The following is an 18,870-nucleotide window of genomic DNA, read 5'->3' on the forward strand; positions in this document are numbered from 1 at the left end:
TTGATAGAAACATGGTGAACAGCCTCTTCATGACTGATAAGATGGAACTGTATGACTTCTTTGTCTGGTGGGGTTGAGTCTGTCTCTCCCTCTTTTTGTCAAACTAAAGCTTGACTTAGGGATGTTTATTTGCTTACCATGCAGCCTTTATGGGAAGTACAGTATGACTTTGCTGTCCTGACTTTGGAGTGGGGTTGAGTATTATCTTACATTTTCCAGGCCTAGGTTACTGGTCTCGTTAGATCTAAGTTACCAGACCATAATTTTCTTTTCATGTTTATTATTATTATTATTATTATTATTATTATTATTATATATATTTTTTTACTGATGCCTGTGACTTGATAACTTCTATCTGTGACTGGTATGTCATAAAGAATTTCAAATTTCCATTAAGTGTAATGTTGGATAATGCAAGATGTTGAAATGGCTTTCTTATTAATAGTTACTAGTTGGTGTGACTGCCAACATATGCAAAAAACTGGCATTGATGAGAAAATCCTTTGTATCAGTCAGCTGAAAGATTATAGAAATTGTGAGAAATGGCCTTTGTTGGCTTTCAAGGCATATGATTGAAAAACTGTTATTTTGGTAATCTTTGAGCTGAATGATTACCAAGAAGCTGTTGTAACGCAGTAAATTGGCCTTTGTTGGGAGGTTCTGCTACCCTTAGATCCTGCCTTTTGATCCTGAGGTACCTTTCATCATAATTTGACACTGCAAGTTCATATATGAGTGCAAGAAACTAAACATACTTTATAAAGCTTTTAGTAAGTAGCCTCAAAATGGCTCTCTAAACCTACATGCTGTACCTTGAAACCTTGCCCAGATGTTAAAGTACCTACAACCAAAATCTGGGGCCCCCTTGGTATTATGGTCATCTGCTACCTACAAGAGAGAGAGGGTACTTACGACTAGAATTTGCCAAAAGTTAAGGTTACTACATGATGCTTACTGCAGGACAGTCAACAAAGAATGAGTCTTGTGAGTTCTGTGTTCTCAGGTGTTATATGTGAGATGGAGAAATTCTGTCTGAGCTGAATTGAATGTCAGAGCCCCACGTTTGTGTGAGACAGAAAGAAGAGACAACTACTTTGGCCAGATGATTGAAATTTGAGAGCCACTGAAGTGTTGGCTCACTGCACTTGACAAGCTCTCTTGAAAGAGATGGAAAGCATGTATTATGACCCCATTTTTCTCTTGAATAATCTCCTTGAATATGCAAACTATATTATTGTGATGTACCTTTTGTATATCAAAAACCTTAGGACATTTTATCTTTGTACTTTATGTTCTGTACTTCATAAAGAAAATTCTTATAAATATTGCTCGATATGGAAGAATGGCTAAGCTTCACAACGATATGACCCACAGGATGTGATGACCTATCAACCAAGCCCTTCATTGTCATGCCTTCATACCTGAGGGTCCTATTGTGCTCAAGGGGTTTAGAAGTAGCCAATTCAGAGAAGCTTTAGATGATTAGTTATCAGCAAGGAACCAGAATACAGACTTGACAGTGCCCAGCCAGTGAGGACAAAGGAAATAGGTAAACCTCTGGCATCCAACATGGGACCAACCAAGGGATATTTAACATCTAGTGTCTTTTGATCGAGATTTCTTAGGGTAAGAACCAAGATGGCATTTAACAAGTAGCTACGTAAGCACTCAGGTGGGCCATAGACAGAGGCAAAGATTTTACTTCATTTACTAACTGTGGACCAAAATGGTAGCATTGAATGAATCTGGTAGGGTCTTATTGGTGTAAAACTGAGATGCATAGAAACACACTTTAAACAACAGCAATGTTTTATTGGGTAGGATATTCAAGATGAGGTAATAGAGGGCAGTGATCTACAGTAAGTGCAGGATTATGGTGAAGAAGAGTCAAAGTAAGGTTGGTTGATTGATACGAGAGAAGCTTGACATGGGCCCTGTGATGCTGGTGGTGGTAGGCATCAGATGAAGCAGGAGTGCGTGGCTGGTGAGTCAATGAGGAGCTTTTGGAGGAGGTGGGTGTGGCATGCATTGCAGCTCCTGGAGTGTGTGGCAGCTGCTGATTTGTGATAGGGAAGCAGGAGGCTCCTGGAGTGTGCAGTGACTGTCGAATACTGCTTGGGTTGCAGGAGGCTCCTGGAGAGGCATTAATGATGCAGGAGCGCTGGTGATGCAGGAGGCTCCTGGAAGGGCATTAGGGATGCAGGAGGCTCCTTGAGAGGCACAAGGGATGCAAGAGTACTGCAGGCATGGCCATGAGTCCATTGTTGTTACTGCTGCTGCTTTTGACAGCCAATGGCAATGTCCCATGCAATTCCTGCCATAGGTGGATGTCAGAGATGAGGAATTACAATAAAACCTGCCAGGAAGATGAAAAATCAGGAGTCATGTTGGGACAGAGATGCCTAAAGGGTGGCTTGAGTCTGGAGTCACATCACCAAGACTTCAGGTACTGGAGTGGTAAATTTGTTGTCTCATGGTGAGCTAACTGCCAGACTGACTTCTTATGATGATGCCTGGGTATTCAAGAGGCAGTGAAGTCATGCCTGAGAGGTAGCTATTTCGAAAGGGAATTAGAGACGTTGAAACTGAATGTAGCAAGCTTCTTATGGAAAGGGTCAGGTCATCTGTGATTACAGAGGCAGCTTTTGATGTGCTAAGGGCAACATTGAGTGTGGGTGTCAGGGATTAATACTGCAGGTGCAGATGTGTAGGATGGCCCACCAAACAGATTCTTTAAGGATTATTAGGTCAGATGAGGTCACAGACTCTCACCCAGTCAATGATGATGTCATTAAAGTGACTTTAGGTCACTAAAGTTATGTTAGCTTTATCTTAGATTTGATTGAAGAACGTGGATTCATACATCTGTTACACAGTTTGTTCATCATATATGTGAGACTTTACAGAATCTTAAAGATATGACCGTTTTCTCCTTTGCAAAGGATAATTTTGTCATATGAAATCATGTTTGCTGATATTCGCCAATAATGGAATCTACGATTTGATACCTGAGTCAACGTCTAGCTTCCCACAGAACTCTTTTCAAACTCCTAAACGTTAACTCAGCAAAATTTTCTGATTTTCATCGAATTTTGCATGGTGGTCCCTTAAATGGCATTGAAAGATCCCCTAATTCACTTAAGGCAATTGTTGTAAGTAGTATAAAATGAATTAAAAGAATCAGAATAGATATGTCCAGTCCGGGGTGGTGGGCAACATTAATCTAAGAGTGATGTAACATATCACAAATCAGTCAGTGTCACGAGTGGCTGCTGATTATATCCATTATCAGCAACTTATGGGAGATATGAGTGTCTCTGGCTGCCTGATTGTAGGTAGCCCCTTGATAACAGTCATGCTGTGGCCCAGCTAAGGGTTTCCCGCCACCGCCATGTTTACTCCAAAGCCCAACTACACCAAGCTGAAGACCAACCTGAGGCTGGCCATCAACAGGCTCCAACTGCTGGAGAAGAAGAAGACGGAGTTGGCCCAGAAGGCCAGGAGGGAAATTGCCGACTACCTTGCCTCAGGAAAGGTTAGTGTCCTGTTTATTCTGTTACTTCCTCATGTACAGCAAAGGAAAATAGTTCCTGAATGTGAATGGTATGTTTCCTTGGTATATACATGTGAATGGTATGTTCCCTTGGTGTATACATGTAAATGGTATATTCCGTTGATGTATACATGTGAATGGTATGTTTCCTTGGTATATACATGTGAATGGTATGTTCCCTTGGTGTATACATGTGAATGGTATGCTCCTTGGTATATACTTGTGAATGGTATATTCCCTTGGTGTATACATGTGAATGGTATGCTCCTTGGTATATACATGTGAATGGTATGTTCCCTTGGTGTATACATGTGAATGGTATGCTCCTTTGTATATACATGTGAATGGTATGTTCCCATGGAGTATACATGTGAATAGAATGTTCCCTAGGTGTATACATATGAATGGTATGTTCCCTTAGTGTATACATGTGAAGCATACCAGATGTGTGAAGGTTACAGGTATGCAAGAAGTGTCTGTGTTTGAAATTAACCATATGCAAATATTAATATAATTCTAGTCTTGCATTTTCTTTTCTATATATTTTATTGTTTTTGTGTTAGTTTTAAATCATATAATGCATGGGCTACATATTTGGTATATATATATATATCATCTTTATGCGAGTTTTTTTTGTTCATGTATTGGTACTGTGTATTTTATTTTATTTTCATATTTATCTTTATTCTGAATATAAACGTAAAGGATTGCATTTATGTTCATAAATTCTGCAGTTGCAGACTTATGTTTTACTGGATTATACTAACTATTATGTTAGTCATCAATAAACAAATAATATCTTTACTGTATATATACTAAGTCATCAATAAACAAATAATATCTTTACTGAATATACTTTCCTTGATCACCAATACATAATTGGTGAATTTGAAAAAGAATGTGCAGTGCCCAATGGACGATGAATATCATTACAATTGTAAGTGTATTAGAGCCATTTATAAGGAAACACACACACACACACACACACACACACACACACACACACACACACTCACACACACACATATAGAAATGTTGATGTAGCCAGGCAGGATATTTTCTTGGAGGCAATTGAGGTTGAAAGCTTTGGCATATTCTCCTTATTTATTTTCTTATGTACGGTTTCTAATTGCCATACAGTTTTTCAATGGTCTTCTTGAAGTTTCTTCACTTCTCTAAATGGCAGTGATGTTTTGGAACTAACTTTTTCCATCTTCAGGCTGATTCTGTTGTGGGTGGGTACCTATAAACGATTCTGGTGGCTGCTTGGTTGGTAAGGCTTATGAGGTGTTTTGAGATTGGAAGGATGTGAAAATCTACGTGTTTTTATTATAGGTTGTTTTGTGATGATGTGAATTGCCTCTAGGAACAAGAGATGGCGAGGGTTTTGTTCTCTGTTGATGATCCAGGTCTTGTCATGTCAGGCGGGAGTTATGTAGAGTGGCGTAATGGTTCTTGATGGCTCCATTCTGTAGGTGACAGGTGAGATGCCATGATAGTCTGGTCTCTGTCATTCCAATGTATGAGTGAGGTCCACTCTCTTCACTGTTGTAGCTGTGCTGGTAAATGACATGGTCCTATTGAAGGGGTGTCTTGGTCACGGCAGGTCTTTTGCAAAGCAGAGGGTGAGATATTTCCATTGCTTTGTAGTAGATGATGAGAGCAATGTATTGTTCCAGGTCTGTGGGACATACATTTCTGTATACAATGCCCTTGATGATCTCATTTGTCTTGTAGTCTATAAACATGTGGTTTCTGTAGTATATCTTGATGTGTTAATGTAGCCATTGTCAACAAGGACTTGAGTCACACGTTCAAGCTCCTGGTGGGCATCTTTCCAAGTAGAGCAGTGAGAGAGGGCTCTCCTGTAGGTGCTGATGGTGGAGTGCAGGTACCGTCGGGGGCACTCACTTTCTCCATTCAGGCAGAGTCCTTTGTTCATGGACTTGGTGAATACTGTAGTCTTGAATCATACGTTGTGTGCGGTGGCGAGTATGTCCAAGAAGGGGAGATGTCATTGCTGACTTCTTCATGGGTGAAGTTAAGTCCAGAAGCAGCACTGAAGCACTGTCTGAGGTCCTGTGGTTCCTGAAGGTCCTTGATATGAATGATGTCGTCCTCGATGTAGTGGCAGTATAGAGAGGGATAGCTTGTAGCTAGGATTTCTGATTTGATGGCCCCCATGTAGAAATTTGCGAAGAGTTTAAGGCATGTTCCATAGAGCTTTGGGGTTTGAAGCCCTTGGCCTTATTGGGGTTGTGAAAGTCAGTCTTAGGCAATGTTGGGGTTGAAGAATCGAACCCTTATCCTTGGTAATGTTGGAATACTCCTGTGGCACCATTGCCATTGAAGGCATAAACCCTCTAGCTTTGCTGGAGTTGTGGGAGTGAATCAATGGGCCCTGCTGGGGTTGTGAGAGTGAACATTTGACACTGCTTGGGTTGTGGGAGTGTACCATTGGCTCTGCTGGGTTTGTGGCACTGAACAATTGGCACTGCTGGGTTGGGACTGTGGGAGTGAGTAACGTTTGGGAATTACAGAATGTTAATCGGTATATAAAAAGGATATTGTCTTTCTTACAATTCAAATCTAATTATCATAGATTGGTTGAGATCAGATTGAACCAAGGCTACGAACGTAGATCAGCTTGTAAGAATATCTTCAGTCATTGAAACTGTGTCCGAATATCTGCTAAGCTTCTTTTGTGTTTGGTTTTAGTCCATATACTGTTGCCATCAAAAGCAACAGTGCAGAAATTATAGATGACTGAAGAAGTGAGTGAATATAATTAAAAATTGTGTTAACCATTTCAGCATGGTAGTGCCAAGATTCGTGTGGAGCACATCATCTGTGAGGATTACATGGTGGAGGCCATGGAGCTGACTGAGGTGTTCTGTGGCCTCCTCCTTTCGCGTTTCGGCCTTGTTCAGCAGATGAGGTCAGCAGCAATGGCCTCCCAATAGGTGGAGTTTTCTTGCAATATTGTAAGAGAGGTAGCGTATTTGGAATGCATTTTGGACATCCTTTTGCTGCCTTATACCCAACCAGAAGTAGCCATTTAACCTAACTAAACCATGCCACATACCCTTAACTAAATTTAACATCATAAATCAACCATTACCGATATTACATTAAGCCTTCACCCACCCTCTTATGACTTCGCTATGGTTTTAAACCTATGCTGTCTTATATACACTCATTTAAATTTTGTTTTACTACACTGGGGCCAGTTTATTAATGAGATGCAAAGGCTGTTAACATGAGACAAAAGTAAAGTGTTGGTATAGAGTGTGGGGAGTTAGGTACTAGTATGTAGTCATATTCAGCATTGATATAGTAAAGATGAGTGGGGCATTAATATTTAGTGAAGGTGAGCGGAGTGTCTGTAATGGAAGTGGGTTATTAATATGTAGATATGAGAGGTTTTATTGTAGAATTGTCATTGGATCTGGTGCTTAGAGAAAGTTATGGTTCCCACCAAATTGCAGGTGAGCTCTTGAAATGGTTACTGGATGTTTAGGTGATAGATCAATCTTGTTCACCACTGCAGTTGCATTAAACAGTATGGGTACTGGATATAAACAAAGGTGTTTGAGAATATAAACACAAGATGTCTCCCCAGAGGTCTGGATGAGGGTCTGGCTGAGGTTATCTCCTCCATTCTGTGGGTTACCCCTAGGCTCCAAGCTGATGTGCCAGAGCTTAAGCTTATTGCTGACCAACTGATGCTCAAGTATGGCAAGCCCTATGCTCAGGTGAGTGACTCTTTGCTGCTAAGGGAGTAACTGGTTCGGTAGGTTGATAAATGCATGCCCAGGTGAAAATTTCTCTTCATGTCAGTTGCTATCCTATACACCAGTATCTTTGCATAGTTGCAAAAGCTTTATCATGAACACAGTCTTTTGCCATTCACTCCTTGGCCTGACTTCTACCAAACCCACCTAACAACATATTCAACCCCAGTCTCGTACCCAAGTACCTCAATCTTTAAGTATCCTTTCTGCATCCAGTACCTCATAAAAGTCCACACTGCCTTTGAGCTCATTTCTTAGAAATGTCTTTAACAGCATTTTATGTGAAGTGCATTATTCTGTCCATGCTCACTCTATTAGCTAAACATCCACTTTAATTTAAAGTCATCATAGCTATTTTACAGTTATAAACCTTGTTTCATCAGCAGGCAATTGTAGGCTGCACCAGTTTTTTAGAAAACTGCAACTGGAGACCCTCATTTCAACCTTATATCCTTAGAGAACTAATGATTTTTATGCTTTTCAAAAACTCCAAGATTACACAGCCCTCAATTGATGAACTACCTAAATATTCAGTTTGTAATAGATGTTATCTGACTGTCCAGCCATATTTCACACCAGATGTTGTTCTAACTTCGATATAAATGTTATTCCATTATAATCTTAAACCTGATTATCTTTTGTCTGTATTTAGGCATGTCGTAACCAGCACATAGACAAAATAAGCAAGCGACTGATCCAGAAGATGAGTGTGCAAGCCCCATCTAAAGTGTTGGTTGAGAAGTACCTAATAGAGATTGCTAAGATCTACAATGTAAAGTATGAGCCAGATCCTCAGGTATGTCCCTCTCAGTGTCAATGAGGTATTTGATTTATTGTACTTGGTCTGACAACAAAACAAGATATTAATTTAGTTAATGGTACTATTGTGAATGTTGGGACTAAATCGTGCCAACTGCACACCCTGTCAAGAGGTGGGAGGCTGTTAAGGAGTAGCAGACATGAACAGTATAAGGATACTATTTAACTTTATTTACTGATGCTCTTGTGTAAACAGGTGTGTTTTATGTTGCACCTCTGATGTAACATTTATCATTACTGTTGTATGCCATTGCTTAGCAGAATTAACACAGTTTGCTATTGCCAGGAATCAGGGATCCAGTGGAAGTTTGTAAATAATGGGATCCTAGTGGAAGTTTGTGGAAATAAACATTTTTATTTATTATACTTTGTCGCTGTCTCCCGCGTTTGCGAGGTAGCGCAAGGAAACAGACGAAAGAAATGGCCCAACCCCCCCCCATACACATGTATATACATACGTCCACACACGCAAATATACATACCTACACAGCTTTCCATGATTTACCCCAGACGCTTCACATGCCCTGATTCAATCCACTGACAGCACGTCAACCCCGGTATACCACATCGCTCCAATTCACTCTATTCCTTGCCCTCCTTTCACCCTCCTGCATGTTCAGGCCCCGATCACACAAAATCTTTTTCACTCCATCTTTCCACCTCCAATTTGGTCTCCCTCTTCTCCTTGTTCCCTCCACCTCCGACACATATATCCTCTTGGTCAATCTTTCCTCACTCATCCTCTCCATGTGCCCAAACCACTTCAAAACACCCTCTTCTGCTCTCTCAACCACGCACTTTTTATTTCCACACATCTCTCTTACCCTTACGTTACTCACTCGATCAAACCACCTCACACCACACATTGTCCTCAAACATCTCATTTCCAGCACATCCATCCTCCTGCGCACAACTCTATCCATAGCCCACGCCTCGCAATCATACAACATTGTTGGAACCACTATTCCTTCAAACATACCCATTTTTGCTTTCCGAGATAATGTTCTCGACTTCCACACATTCTTCAAGGCCCCCAGAATTTTCGCCCCCTCCCCCACCCTATGATCCACTTCCGCTTCCATGATTCCATCCGCTGCCAGATCCACTCCCAGATATCTAAAACACTTCACTTCCTCCAGTTTTTCTCCATTCAAACTCACCTCCCAATTGACTTGACCCTCAACCCTACTGTACCTAATAACCTTGCTCTTATTCACATTTACTCTTAACTTTCTTCTTCCACACACTTTACCAAACTCAGTCACCAGCTTCTGCAGTTTCTCACATGAATCAGCCACCAGCGCTGTATCATCAGCGAACAACAACTGACTCACTTCCCAAGCTCTCTCATCCCCAACAGACTTCATACTTGCCCCTCTTTCCAAAACTCTTGCATTTACCTCCCTAACAACCCCATCCATAAACAAATTAAACAACCATGGAGACATCACACACCCCTGCCGCAAACCTACATTCACTGAGAACCAATCACTTTCCTCTCTTCCTACACGTACACATGCCTTACATCCTCGATAAAAACTTTTCACTGCTTCTAACAACTTTCCTCCCACACCATATATTCTTAATACCTTCCACAGAGCATCTCTATCAACTCTATCATATGCCTTCTCCAGAACCATAAATGCTACATACAAATCCATTTGCTTTTCTAAGTATTTCTCACATACATTCTTCAAAGCAAACAGCTGATCCACACATCCTCTACCACTTCTGAAACCACACTGCTCTTCCCCAATCTGATGCTCTGTACATGCCTTCACCCTCTCAATCAATACCCTCCCATATAATTTACCAGGAATACTCAACAAACTTATACCTCTGTAATTTGAGCACTCACTCTTATCCCCTTTGCCTTTGTACAATGGCACTATGCACGCATTCCGCCAATCCTCAGGCACCTCACCATGAGTCATACATACATTAAATAACCTTACCAACCAGTCAACAATACAGTCACCCCCTTTTTTAATAAATTCCACTGCAATACCATCCAAACCTGCTGCCTTGCCGGCTTTCATCTTCCGCAAAGCTTTCACTACCTCTTCTCTGTTTACCAAATCATTTTCCCTAACCCTCTCACTTTGCACACCACCTCGACCAAAACACCCTATATCTGCCACTCTATCATCAAACACATTCAACAAACCTTCAAAATACTCACTCCATCTCCTTCTCACATCACCACTACTTGTTATCACCTCCCCATTTGCGCCCTTCACTGAAGTTCCCATTTGCTCCCTTGTCTTACGCACTTTATTTACCTCCTTCCAGAACATCTTTTTATTCTCCCTAAAATTTAATGATACTCTCTCACCCCAACTCTCATTTGCCCTTTTTTTCACCTCTTGCACCTTTCTCTTGACCTCCTGTCTCTTTCTTTTATACATCTCCCACTCAATTGCATTTTTTCCCTGCAAAAATCGTCCAAATGCCTCTCTCTTCTCTTTCACTAATACTCTTACTTCTTCATCCCACCACTCACTACCCTTTCTAATCAACCCACCTCCCACTCTTCTCATGCCACAAGCATCTTTTGCGCAATCCATCACTGATTCCCTAAATACATCCCATTCCTCCCCCACTCCCCTTACTTCCATTGTTCTCACCTTTTTCCATTCTGTACTCAGTCTCTCCTGGTACTTCCTCACACAGGTCTCCTTCTCAAGCTCACTTACTCTCACCACCCTCTTCACCCCAACATTCACTCTTCTTTTCTGAAAACCCATACAAATCTTAAATTGATGAGAACTGCTATTGACGTTTGTGTAAATAAATTATACATTTACTTTTTTCCATAGCCAGAGGTTGAACCATTATGTGACATTCATTTTTTCATTCATTTCAAGCTAGAAGTTTCAGTTTTCTAAATTGTTTCTTACATTTTTCATATGTATATATATGTATGTGTGTGTGTGTGTATATGTGTGTATGTATGTGTATGTGTGTGTATGTGTATATGTATATATATATATGTATATTATCCCTGGGGATAGGGGTGAAAGAATACTTCCCACGTATTCCTCGCATGTCGTAGAAAGCGACTAGAGGGGACGGGAGCGGGGGGCCAGAAATCCTCCCCTCCTTGTATTAACTTTCTAAAATGGGAAACAGAAGAAGGAGTCACGCGGGGAGTGCTCATCCTCCTCGAAGGCTCAGAGTGGGGTGCCTAAATGTGTGTGGATGTAACCAAGATGTGAAAAAAGGAGAGATAGGTAGTATGTTTGAGGAAAGGAACCTGGATGTTTTGGCTCTGAGTGAAACGAAGCTCAAGGGTAAAGGGGAAGAGTGGTTTGGGAATGTCTGGGGAGTAAAGTCAGGGGTTAGTGAGAGGACAAGAGCAAGGGAAGGAGTAGCAATACTCCTGAAACAGGAGTTGTGGGAGTATGTGATAGAGTGTAAGAAAGTAAATTCTCGATTAATATGGGTAAAACTGAAAGTTGATGGAGAGAGGTGGGTGATTATTGGTGCATATGCACCTGGGCATGAGAAGAAAGATCAAGAGAGGCAAGTGTTTTGGGAGCAGCTGAATGAGGGTGTTAGTGGTTTTGATGCACGAGACCGGGTTATAGTGATGGGTGATTTGAATGCAAAGGTGAGTAATGTGGCAGTTGAGGGAATAATTGGTATACATGGGGTGTTCAGTGTTGTAAATGGAAATGGTGAAGAGCTTGTAGATTTATGTGCTGAAAAAGGACTGATGATTGGGAATACCTGGTTTAAAAAGCGAGATATACATAAGTATACTTATGTAAGTAGGAGAGATGGCCAGAGAGCGTTATTGGATTACGTGTTAATTGACAGGCGTGCGAAAGAGAGACTTTTGGATGTTAATGTGCTGAGAGGTGCAACTGGAGGGATGTCTGATCATTATCTTGTGGAGGCTAAGGAAATAAACATATTTCAGTGAAATCATAAGTAATTTTGCCTCTGAATTGCATAGTTTTATATGAATAATTGATTTTAAAAGACAGTGACAGCCATCATTGATCTTCCTTGTACAGGTGATGGGTAAAGAGGCTTCGAGCCAGGATATCCATACTGGACTTGATGAAAGTGAACAAGGCAACAACAGTATTGGTGCAGTAGGGGTTGATGAGAAAGCCCCTCCCTCAGAAGTTAAGTGGTATCTACCTGAACCCACGGCCCCACTATCTCATCTGGTAAGGCTTATGTCAAAAGGTCAGTGGAGCCTCCATCTCTTGCTTTCTCTGTTTTGTTGCTTCTTGCAATGAATGCTTCCTTCATCAGCCTGGGCCTTCACTCGCCTTATGGAGGAGTTATTGCACCAGTTTTCCATTGTCTGTGCCTACATTTAATTCGGTTTGTTTACTCTTTTGACATCTATCTGCATGTCCCTTAGCCCCCCTTCAGTTTTACTTCACAGATGCCTCTGACAAGAACTTTCTTTACCAACATGTAACTGGAAACATTGGTCAAAAAGGCTAATATATTACACCAACAATATTAGACCTCATGTTCTTGTATAGCTATCATGATCCTTGTTAAATGAGGTCATATATTGCTAAATCTACACATCTGATTTGTGAGGAGATAAAAATGGAATCTGAGAGAAACCAAGATCGCAAGAGGGAATGTGAGTGAGAAACTTTACAGAGCTAAATACCTTTAGCAGTAAAACCTGGGACATGGAATTCCATAGGGAATATAAGAGTTTACAGCTGCCTTAGAAAAAGATTCCTCGTGCTGAAGTAAATGGTCTGAAAACAATGTCAAAGACAGGGAAGTTGAGGCCACTATAATTAAGTAGACTGTATTAATGAATTATTGCAGATGGCTGTGTAGTATATGGGTGTAATCAGGGGTTAATTAGTACAATAAGTTTTTATCACAGTTTTATTTCCTTTTAAGATTTATACCACCTGCAATTGATGTACACTTTTGTACCAGGCCAGAAATCAGTTTTGACCCATATTTTAGGGTGATGGTACGGCCAAGACCTTACCCAGTGGAGCAAAAGGTGGGGCCAAAGGGCCAAGTAGTGAGTCCCCTCCACTTGACCCCTACTCTGACCCCAGACTGGACAAAATGTACAACTACATGCAGGTTAGAGCTGCAACTTCAGCACTTTCTGTTTCTTGTTCAGTATTCACCTTAAATGTGGAGCCGAAGAGCTTCTTTTATTCATTGCATGAAGTTACTATTTGGTATGTCATATGTGTTTTCTTTGCTCCTTACAAGAACATCTGTTCCCATGGTGGAACTTCCACACTCACTTTGTTTTCCCAATCGGTACATAAATATATGAAAAAGAGGCTCTTGCATTATTTGATGCCCTCTCATAAGTTAAATATATATTTATATTTATTTTATTTTGCTTTGTCGCTGTCTCCTGCGTTTGCGAGGTAGCACAAGGAAACAGACGAAAGAAATGGCCCAACCCACCCCCATACACAATGTATATACATATACGTCCACACACGCAAATATACATACCTATACATCTCAATGTACACATATATATACACAGACAGACACATACATATATACCCATGCACACAATTCACACTGTCTGCCTTTATTCATTCCCATCGCCACCTCGCCACACATGGAATACCATCCCCCTCCCCCTCATGTATGCGAGGTAGCACTAGGGAAAGACAACAAAGGCCCCATTCATTCACACTCAGTCTCTAGCTGTCATGCAATAATGCCCGAAACCACAGCTCCCTTTCCACATCCAGGCCCCACACAACTTTCCATGGTTTACCCCAGACGCTTCACATGCCCTGATTCAATCCACTGACAGCACGTCAACCCCGGTATACCACATCGATCCAATTCACTCTATTCCTTGCCCTCCTTTCACCCTCCTGCATGTTCAGGCCCCGATCACACAAAATCTTTTTCACTCCATCTTTCCACCTCCAATTTGGTCTCCCTCTTCTCCTCGTTCCCTCCACCTCCGACACATATATCCTCTTGGTCAATCTTTCCTCACTCATCCTCTCCATGTGCCCAAACCATTTCAAACACCCTCTTCTGCTCTCTCAACTACGCTCTTTTTATTTCCAGACATCTCTCTTACCCTTACATTACTTACTCGATCAAACCACCTCACACCACACATTGTCCTCAAACATCTCATTTCCAGCACATCCACCCTCCTGCGCACAACTCTATCCATAGCCCACGCCTCGCAACCATACAACATTGTTGGAACCACTATTCCTTCAGACATAGCCATTTTTGCTTTCTGAGATAATGTTCTCGACTTCCACACATTCTTCAAGGCTCCCAGGATTTTCGCCCCCTCCCCCACCCTATGATTCACTTCCGCTTCCATGGTTCCATCCGCTGCCAGATCCACTCCCAGATATCCAAAACACTTAACTTCCTCCAGTTTTTCTCCATTCAAACTTACCTCCCAATTGACTTGACCCTCAACCCTACTGTACCTAATAACCTTGCTCTTATTCACATTTACTCTTAACTTTCTTCTTTCACACACTTTACCAAACTCAGTCACCAGCTTCTGCAGTTTCTCACATGAATCAGCCACCAGCGCTGTATCATCAGCGAACAACAACTGACTCACTTCTCAAGTTAAATATATGACCATGAAAAATTATGTTGAATTCATTAATTTGCAAAAATCTGTATGCCATAGCATTTGTCTTCGTCTAGGTCACACTCATTATGAATTTGAATTTTCAATCATTCAGCTCTTTAAGTTACTGTACAGTTAGGTTCACATAATGATGTCACCATTTCCAGAAACTTGCACCAGAAAGTAGTATCTAGCAACTAACATACTTGTTTTTATTCTTTCTAGGTAGGATGCAGTTTTGTGAAAAAGTAACAGAAGTTAATAAATGCTAAAACAGTTTTTCATTCAGATGTTGTAAGAATTTTCTTTTTCATACTTGTTTGCCATTTCCTGCATTAGTAGGTTAGTGCCCCAGGATCAGATGAAGAAAAGTCCTCATTCTCGAGTTATCATGTGTAATGCATTGAAACCACAGTCCCCTATCCACAACCAAGCCCCACCAATCTTTTGTGGTTTTTCCTAATCAACATGCAGATTTATGTTATTACATACTCAGCAACTAATCAGTTTGTCATTCGACAGGGTATACATATGGTGTACATATGAAGTTCTGTCATGTGTTGCTCTTGAATTATTGTGCTAACAAGAATATGTCCACATACAGACAGACAGAGGGTTGATGACAAATCCCATATACAGTACATCTAGTGACAGGACATGTTAAGACTGGTAGAAATGACGGAGGTAAAAATTATTGTGCTGACATGGAGTATTTGGAAGCCCCAGCTTGCTCTGACCACTCCTTGTATCTTGTAGAGTGTCAGCGGGAACAGCCAGTGGAATGGGATGATAGAGCCTAGTTGTTCCCCTCCTCCGGCTTACACAAGTATGCTCCCCAGAGGCCATATGCATGAAGTCAACTCTGCATCTAATGACCTCAACATGACATTGGTTCACAGCCAACCAGATGACCACCAGCTCAACCCGGGCACCAACACCCATAATGTAAGTTTTAGCTTTATTGGTCAGTTGCATTACTGGTGAAGTAGTATTTGTGCATTCAGTTCGTTTATATGCTAGATTGAGTGGATGTGATATTAATATATGAGAAGGAATTAGGGAGCAGAGTGAGGACAACTGGAGTACATGTGAACGGAACAAGAAGTGGAGCAGGTGTGGTAGTAGACTTTTCATTACCTAATTAATGTTCACTTTTCCCTAGCTTATCCTTTTTAATGATGATATCATATTTCTCTAATTCAACTGATCTGTCCAAATGCTCTAAATCTTAAAGTTTTAAAGCACTATGAATGAGCTTATTTCTGCAAGTGTTTCTAAGAATCTGCTGGAATCGTACAATAATTGAGACTCTCACTGATAGATTTACATGGTGGTTGTTAACATGTTAACTGAATTGACGTCAAGTATCATGCGGTTTGTTTAACAGAAAAACTGCCCTACAGAAATATGATATGAAATTTTCAGTTTACTTCGCATCCAGGAATGGATTAGCACTGTTGTCTGTACTGGATAGGTGTTGTTTTTGAGCATTACTGCATTACAGTTACAATGGTGCATGTTTGATGAGCTAAAGTTGTGCTATGAGACAGGTCACGTAGCAGGATTCTAAGTGCCCCAAGTAATGAAAAAAAAGACATTTAATTCTACTTGTGAAATTACAACTAGTGCAGGTTTATTTAATTCAGTTGTGAAGTAAACTTAAGAGAAGAACGTCATATGAAATATCTTTTCATTATACATGTCAAAATTCCTTGGTGTACCCACCAGAAGGAAGACAAGTCTGACAGTGAAGAGCCCATCCTGTCCTTCCTTCCTAGTGTGCCAGATGATCCAAGTGATGGCTCCGACCCTCATGTTAACCAGGACATAAATTTTGATGAGTTAAACAGACGGTTTTTGAATCTGAAGAGGAGGAAGTAGATTCCTACAGCTTCATCAACTTACTACATACACAGCCTACCAGTGGTATGTTTCCAGACCAGTAGAAGGGCTGTGCTGATTAGATTTGTTTCTAAGGACAAATTTTCGAAAAAATTCACTGATGGTGTGGAAGGAGGTTGACATGCAATTTTAACTAAGTATAGGTTGGCAGAGTGTTCACTTATGTAACACTGTGATTTTACAAAATACAGTACAATCTGCTCTGACCATATTTTGACAATGCAACTTGCTGTGACTGCATCTTGACCTAGGAATACAGCCTCTTCTGACCAGACCACATCTTGACAAATAATATAACCTGCTTGAACCATATTTTGACAATACACCCTGCTCTGATCACATCTTGACGTGCATCACAACCAATTCTGACCACATGTTATTGAACAAATACAACTTGCTCTGATCACATCTTAACATGCAACACAACCAATTCTGACCCCATATTGACGAACAATGCCACCTGCTATGATCACATCTTGACAAAGAATACAACCTGCTGTGACAACATCTGAACAAAGAGTACAACTTGCCCTGACCAAATCTTGGCAAATAATACAACCTGTGTAATCACATCTTTAGAAACAGTACAGTCTGTTCTGACCACATCATAACAAACATCACAGCATACTCTGCCCCCATGTGGACAAACAATACAACCTGGTGTGATTACATCTATGGAAACAATATAACCTGCTCAGATCACATCTACACAAACAATATAACTGGCTTTGACCATTTCTGGGCAAACAAATACAACCTTCTTTGACCCCATCTTGACAAGTGTTTGAACCTGCTCTGATGACATCATGACAAATACTACAGTCTGTTCTAATTACATCTAAACAAGTATTACAGTCTCACCAAATAATACAACCAATACTTAACTAAGTAATCAGGACACTGGATCTAAATATCTACAATCAGTATACAGTACTCTGTGGGACTTGGCCATAGATTGTAAGGCTCCAGTTTCAGTGCATCATACATGACAGCTAGAGAGAGTATGTGTGCAAATGGGGCCATTGTTTAGTCTGTTCCTGAAGCTACCTTGCCAAGGCAGAAGCAGAAGCCAATTGAAAACACACTTTTCATTTTCTATTTTTCTCCTTGTAATAATCAGTAGGCACAGTTAAAGAATACTTATACTTAAGTCGTAAAATAATTAATCCTAAGAAAGAATGTAATATTTATGTGATACTGTTTTACCTAATTACACGCCAGACTTAAACCTGTCTCAGGAAGTACCTGCAAATTTAAAAAAACAAAATACTATTATGGATAACAAGAAAACCTTTTCACTTTTCCAACATTCTGCAAAGACATCTACAAAGTATATGTGGCCCCTCATTTAGGACTGCTGTTATGATTAGGGCTAATAGTGGGATGAGGTGTATGGAGAATGATGACGTATGGAGGATGTTGGTAGCAGAAAATTTATGGTAAACGGAGGCCAATGGTGAGTGAAGGATTATAGTGTTAGAGATGAATATCCTTCAAAGAATATTAGTAATTGAAAAAGTGATGAATACTTATGAATACACAATTATAAAGGCACATGGGTGAACTTTTAAGTATCTTAGACTGCAAAACTGAAGGTAAGAAGGAAAATTGCACCATGTAAAAGATGAACAAACTCAGTGAGTTTGATGTTCTTGGTTTGCTCTCAGAGAGTTTTGTGTCTGAGGATGAAAATGTGAATTGGGATACCTGTGTAAGCTGATGACTTGTGTGCAAAGTGAAAAATTAAGGAACAATGTATGAGTAACATGTAAAACTGTGTTCACTTCAGCATACAAAAATTTAAATGAGGATATGTGTAAGCAAGATAAAAGGCTGGGTCCAGCTGGTCCTAAGGAATGAAATCAAATGCTAACTGAACTTGTCTTCAAAGTGAACAGTCAAGAAGCTTTGCAGAGGTAGTGTGGAAGACTGTTCAACCTCAGCATACAAGCCATGAATTGATTATGTGTCTGAGTGAATTTGTGTGCCACATGGACTTGATCCTATGGGATGGTTCATGTGCATACATTCCTCAGCTCCAACAAACAAATCATCAATTAAAGTCCAGTGCACTTAAGTGAGCAAAGTCTTTCAAACTATCATTATAATATTTTTATTCACTCACTTTGCAAGTCACATATAGCAGGGACAGATTTCATGATGATGAACTAATAAATAAGGAAATCATCAATAATGCAAGAGGTCTAAAAGGT

General features: G+C 40.5%; 1 protein-coding gene across 1 annotated transcript; it reads left to right on the forward strand.

Moving 5' to 3' along the window:
- Nucleotides 1-136: 136 nt before the first annotated feature.
- Nucleotides 137-17,723, forward strand: LOC139764886 (IST1 homolog). The gene is made up of 8 exons (XM_071691938.1): nt 137-3,535; nt 6,367-6,491; nt 7,176-7,308; nt 8,000-8,143; nt 12,189-12,347; nt 13,126-13,251; nt 15,512-15,700; nt 16,484-17,723. The coding sequence occupies exons 1-8, from the start codon at nt 3,392-3,394 to the stop codon at nt 16,634-16,636; spliced, it is 1,173 nt and encodes a 390-aa protein (XP_071548039.1). The 5' UTR covers nt 137-3,391; the 3' UTR covers nt 16,637-17,723.
- The last annotated feature ends 1,147 nt before the right edge of the window (nt 17,724-18,870 follow it).

This window comes from Panulirus ornatus, chromosome 51 (assembly GCF_036320965.1).
Source record: "Panulirus ornatus isolate Po-2019 chromosome 51, ASM3632096v1, whole genome shotgun sequence".
NCBI lineage: Eukaryota > Metazoa > Arthropoda > Malacostraca > Decapoda > Palinuridae > Panulirus > Panulirus ornatus.

Excerpts from the sequence above, each read along its gene's own strand:
- LOC139764886 (XM_071691938.1), top strand. The coding sequence starts at position 3,392 with ATGTTTACTCCAAAGCCCAACTACACCAAGCTGAAGACCAACCTGAGG. Across the intron at positions 8,144-12,188 it reads AGTATGAGCCAGATCCTCAG|GTGATGGGTAAAGAGGCTTC; the intron begins GTATGTCCCTCT and ends TTCCTTGTACAG. Across the intron at positions 15,701-16,483 it reads CGGGCACCAACACCCATAAT|AAGGAAGACAAGTCTGACAG; the intron begins GTAAGTTTTAGC and ends TGTACCCACCAG.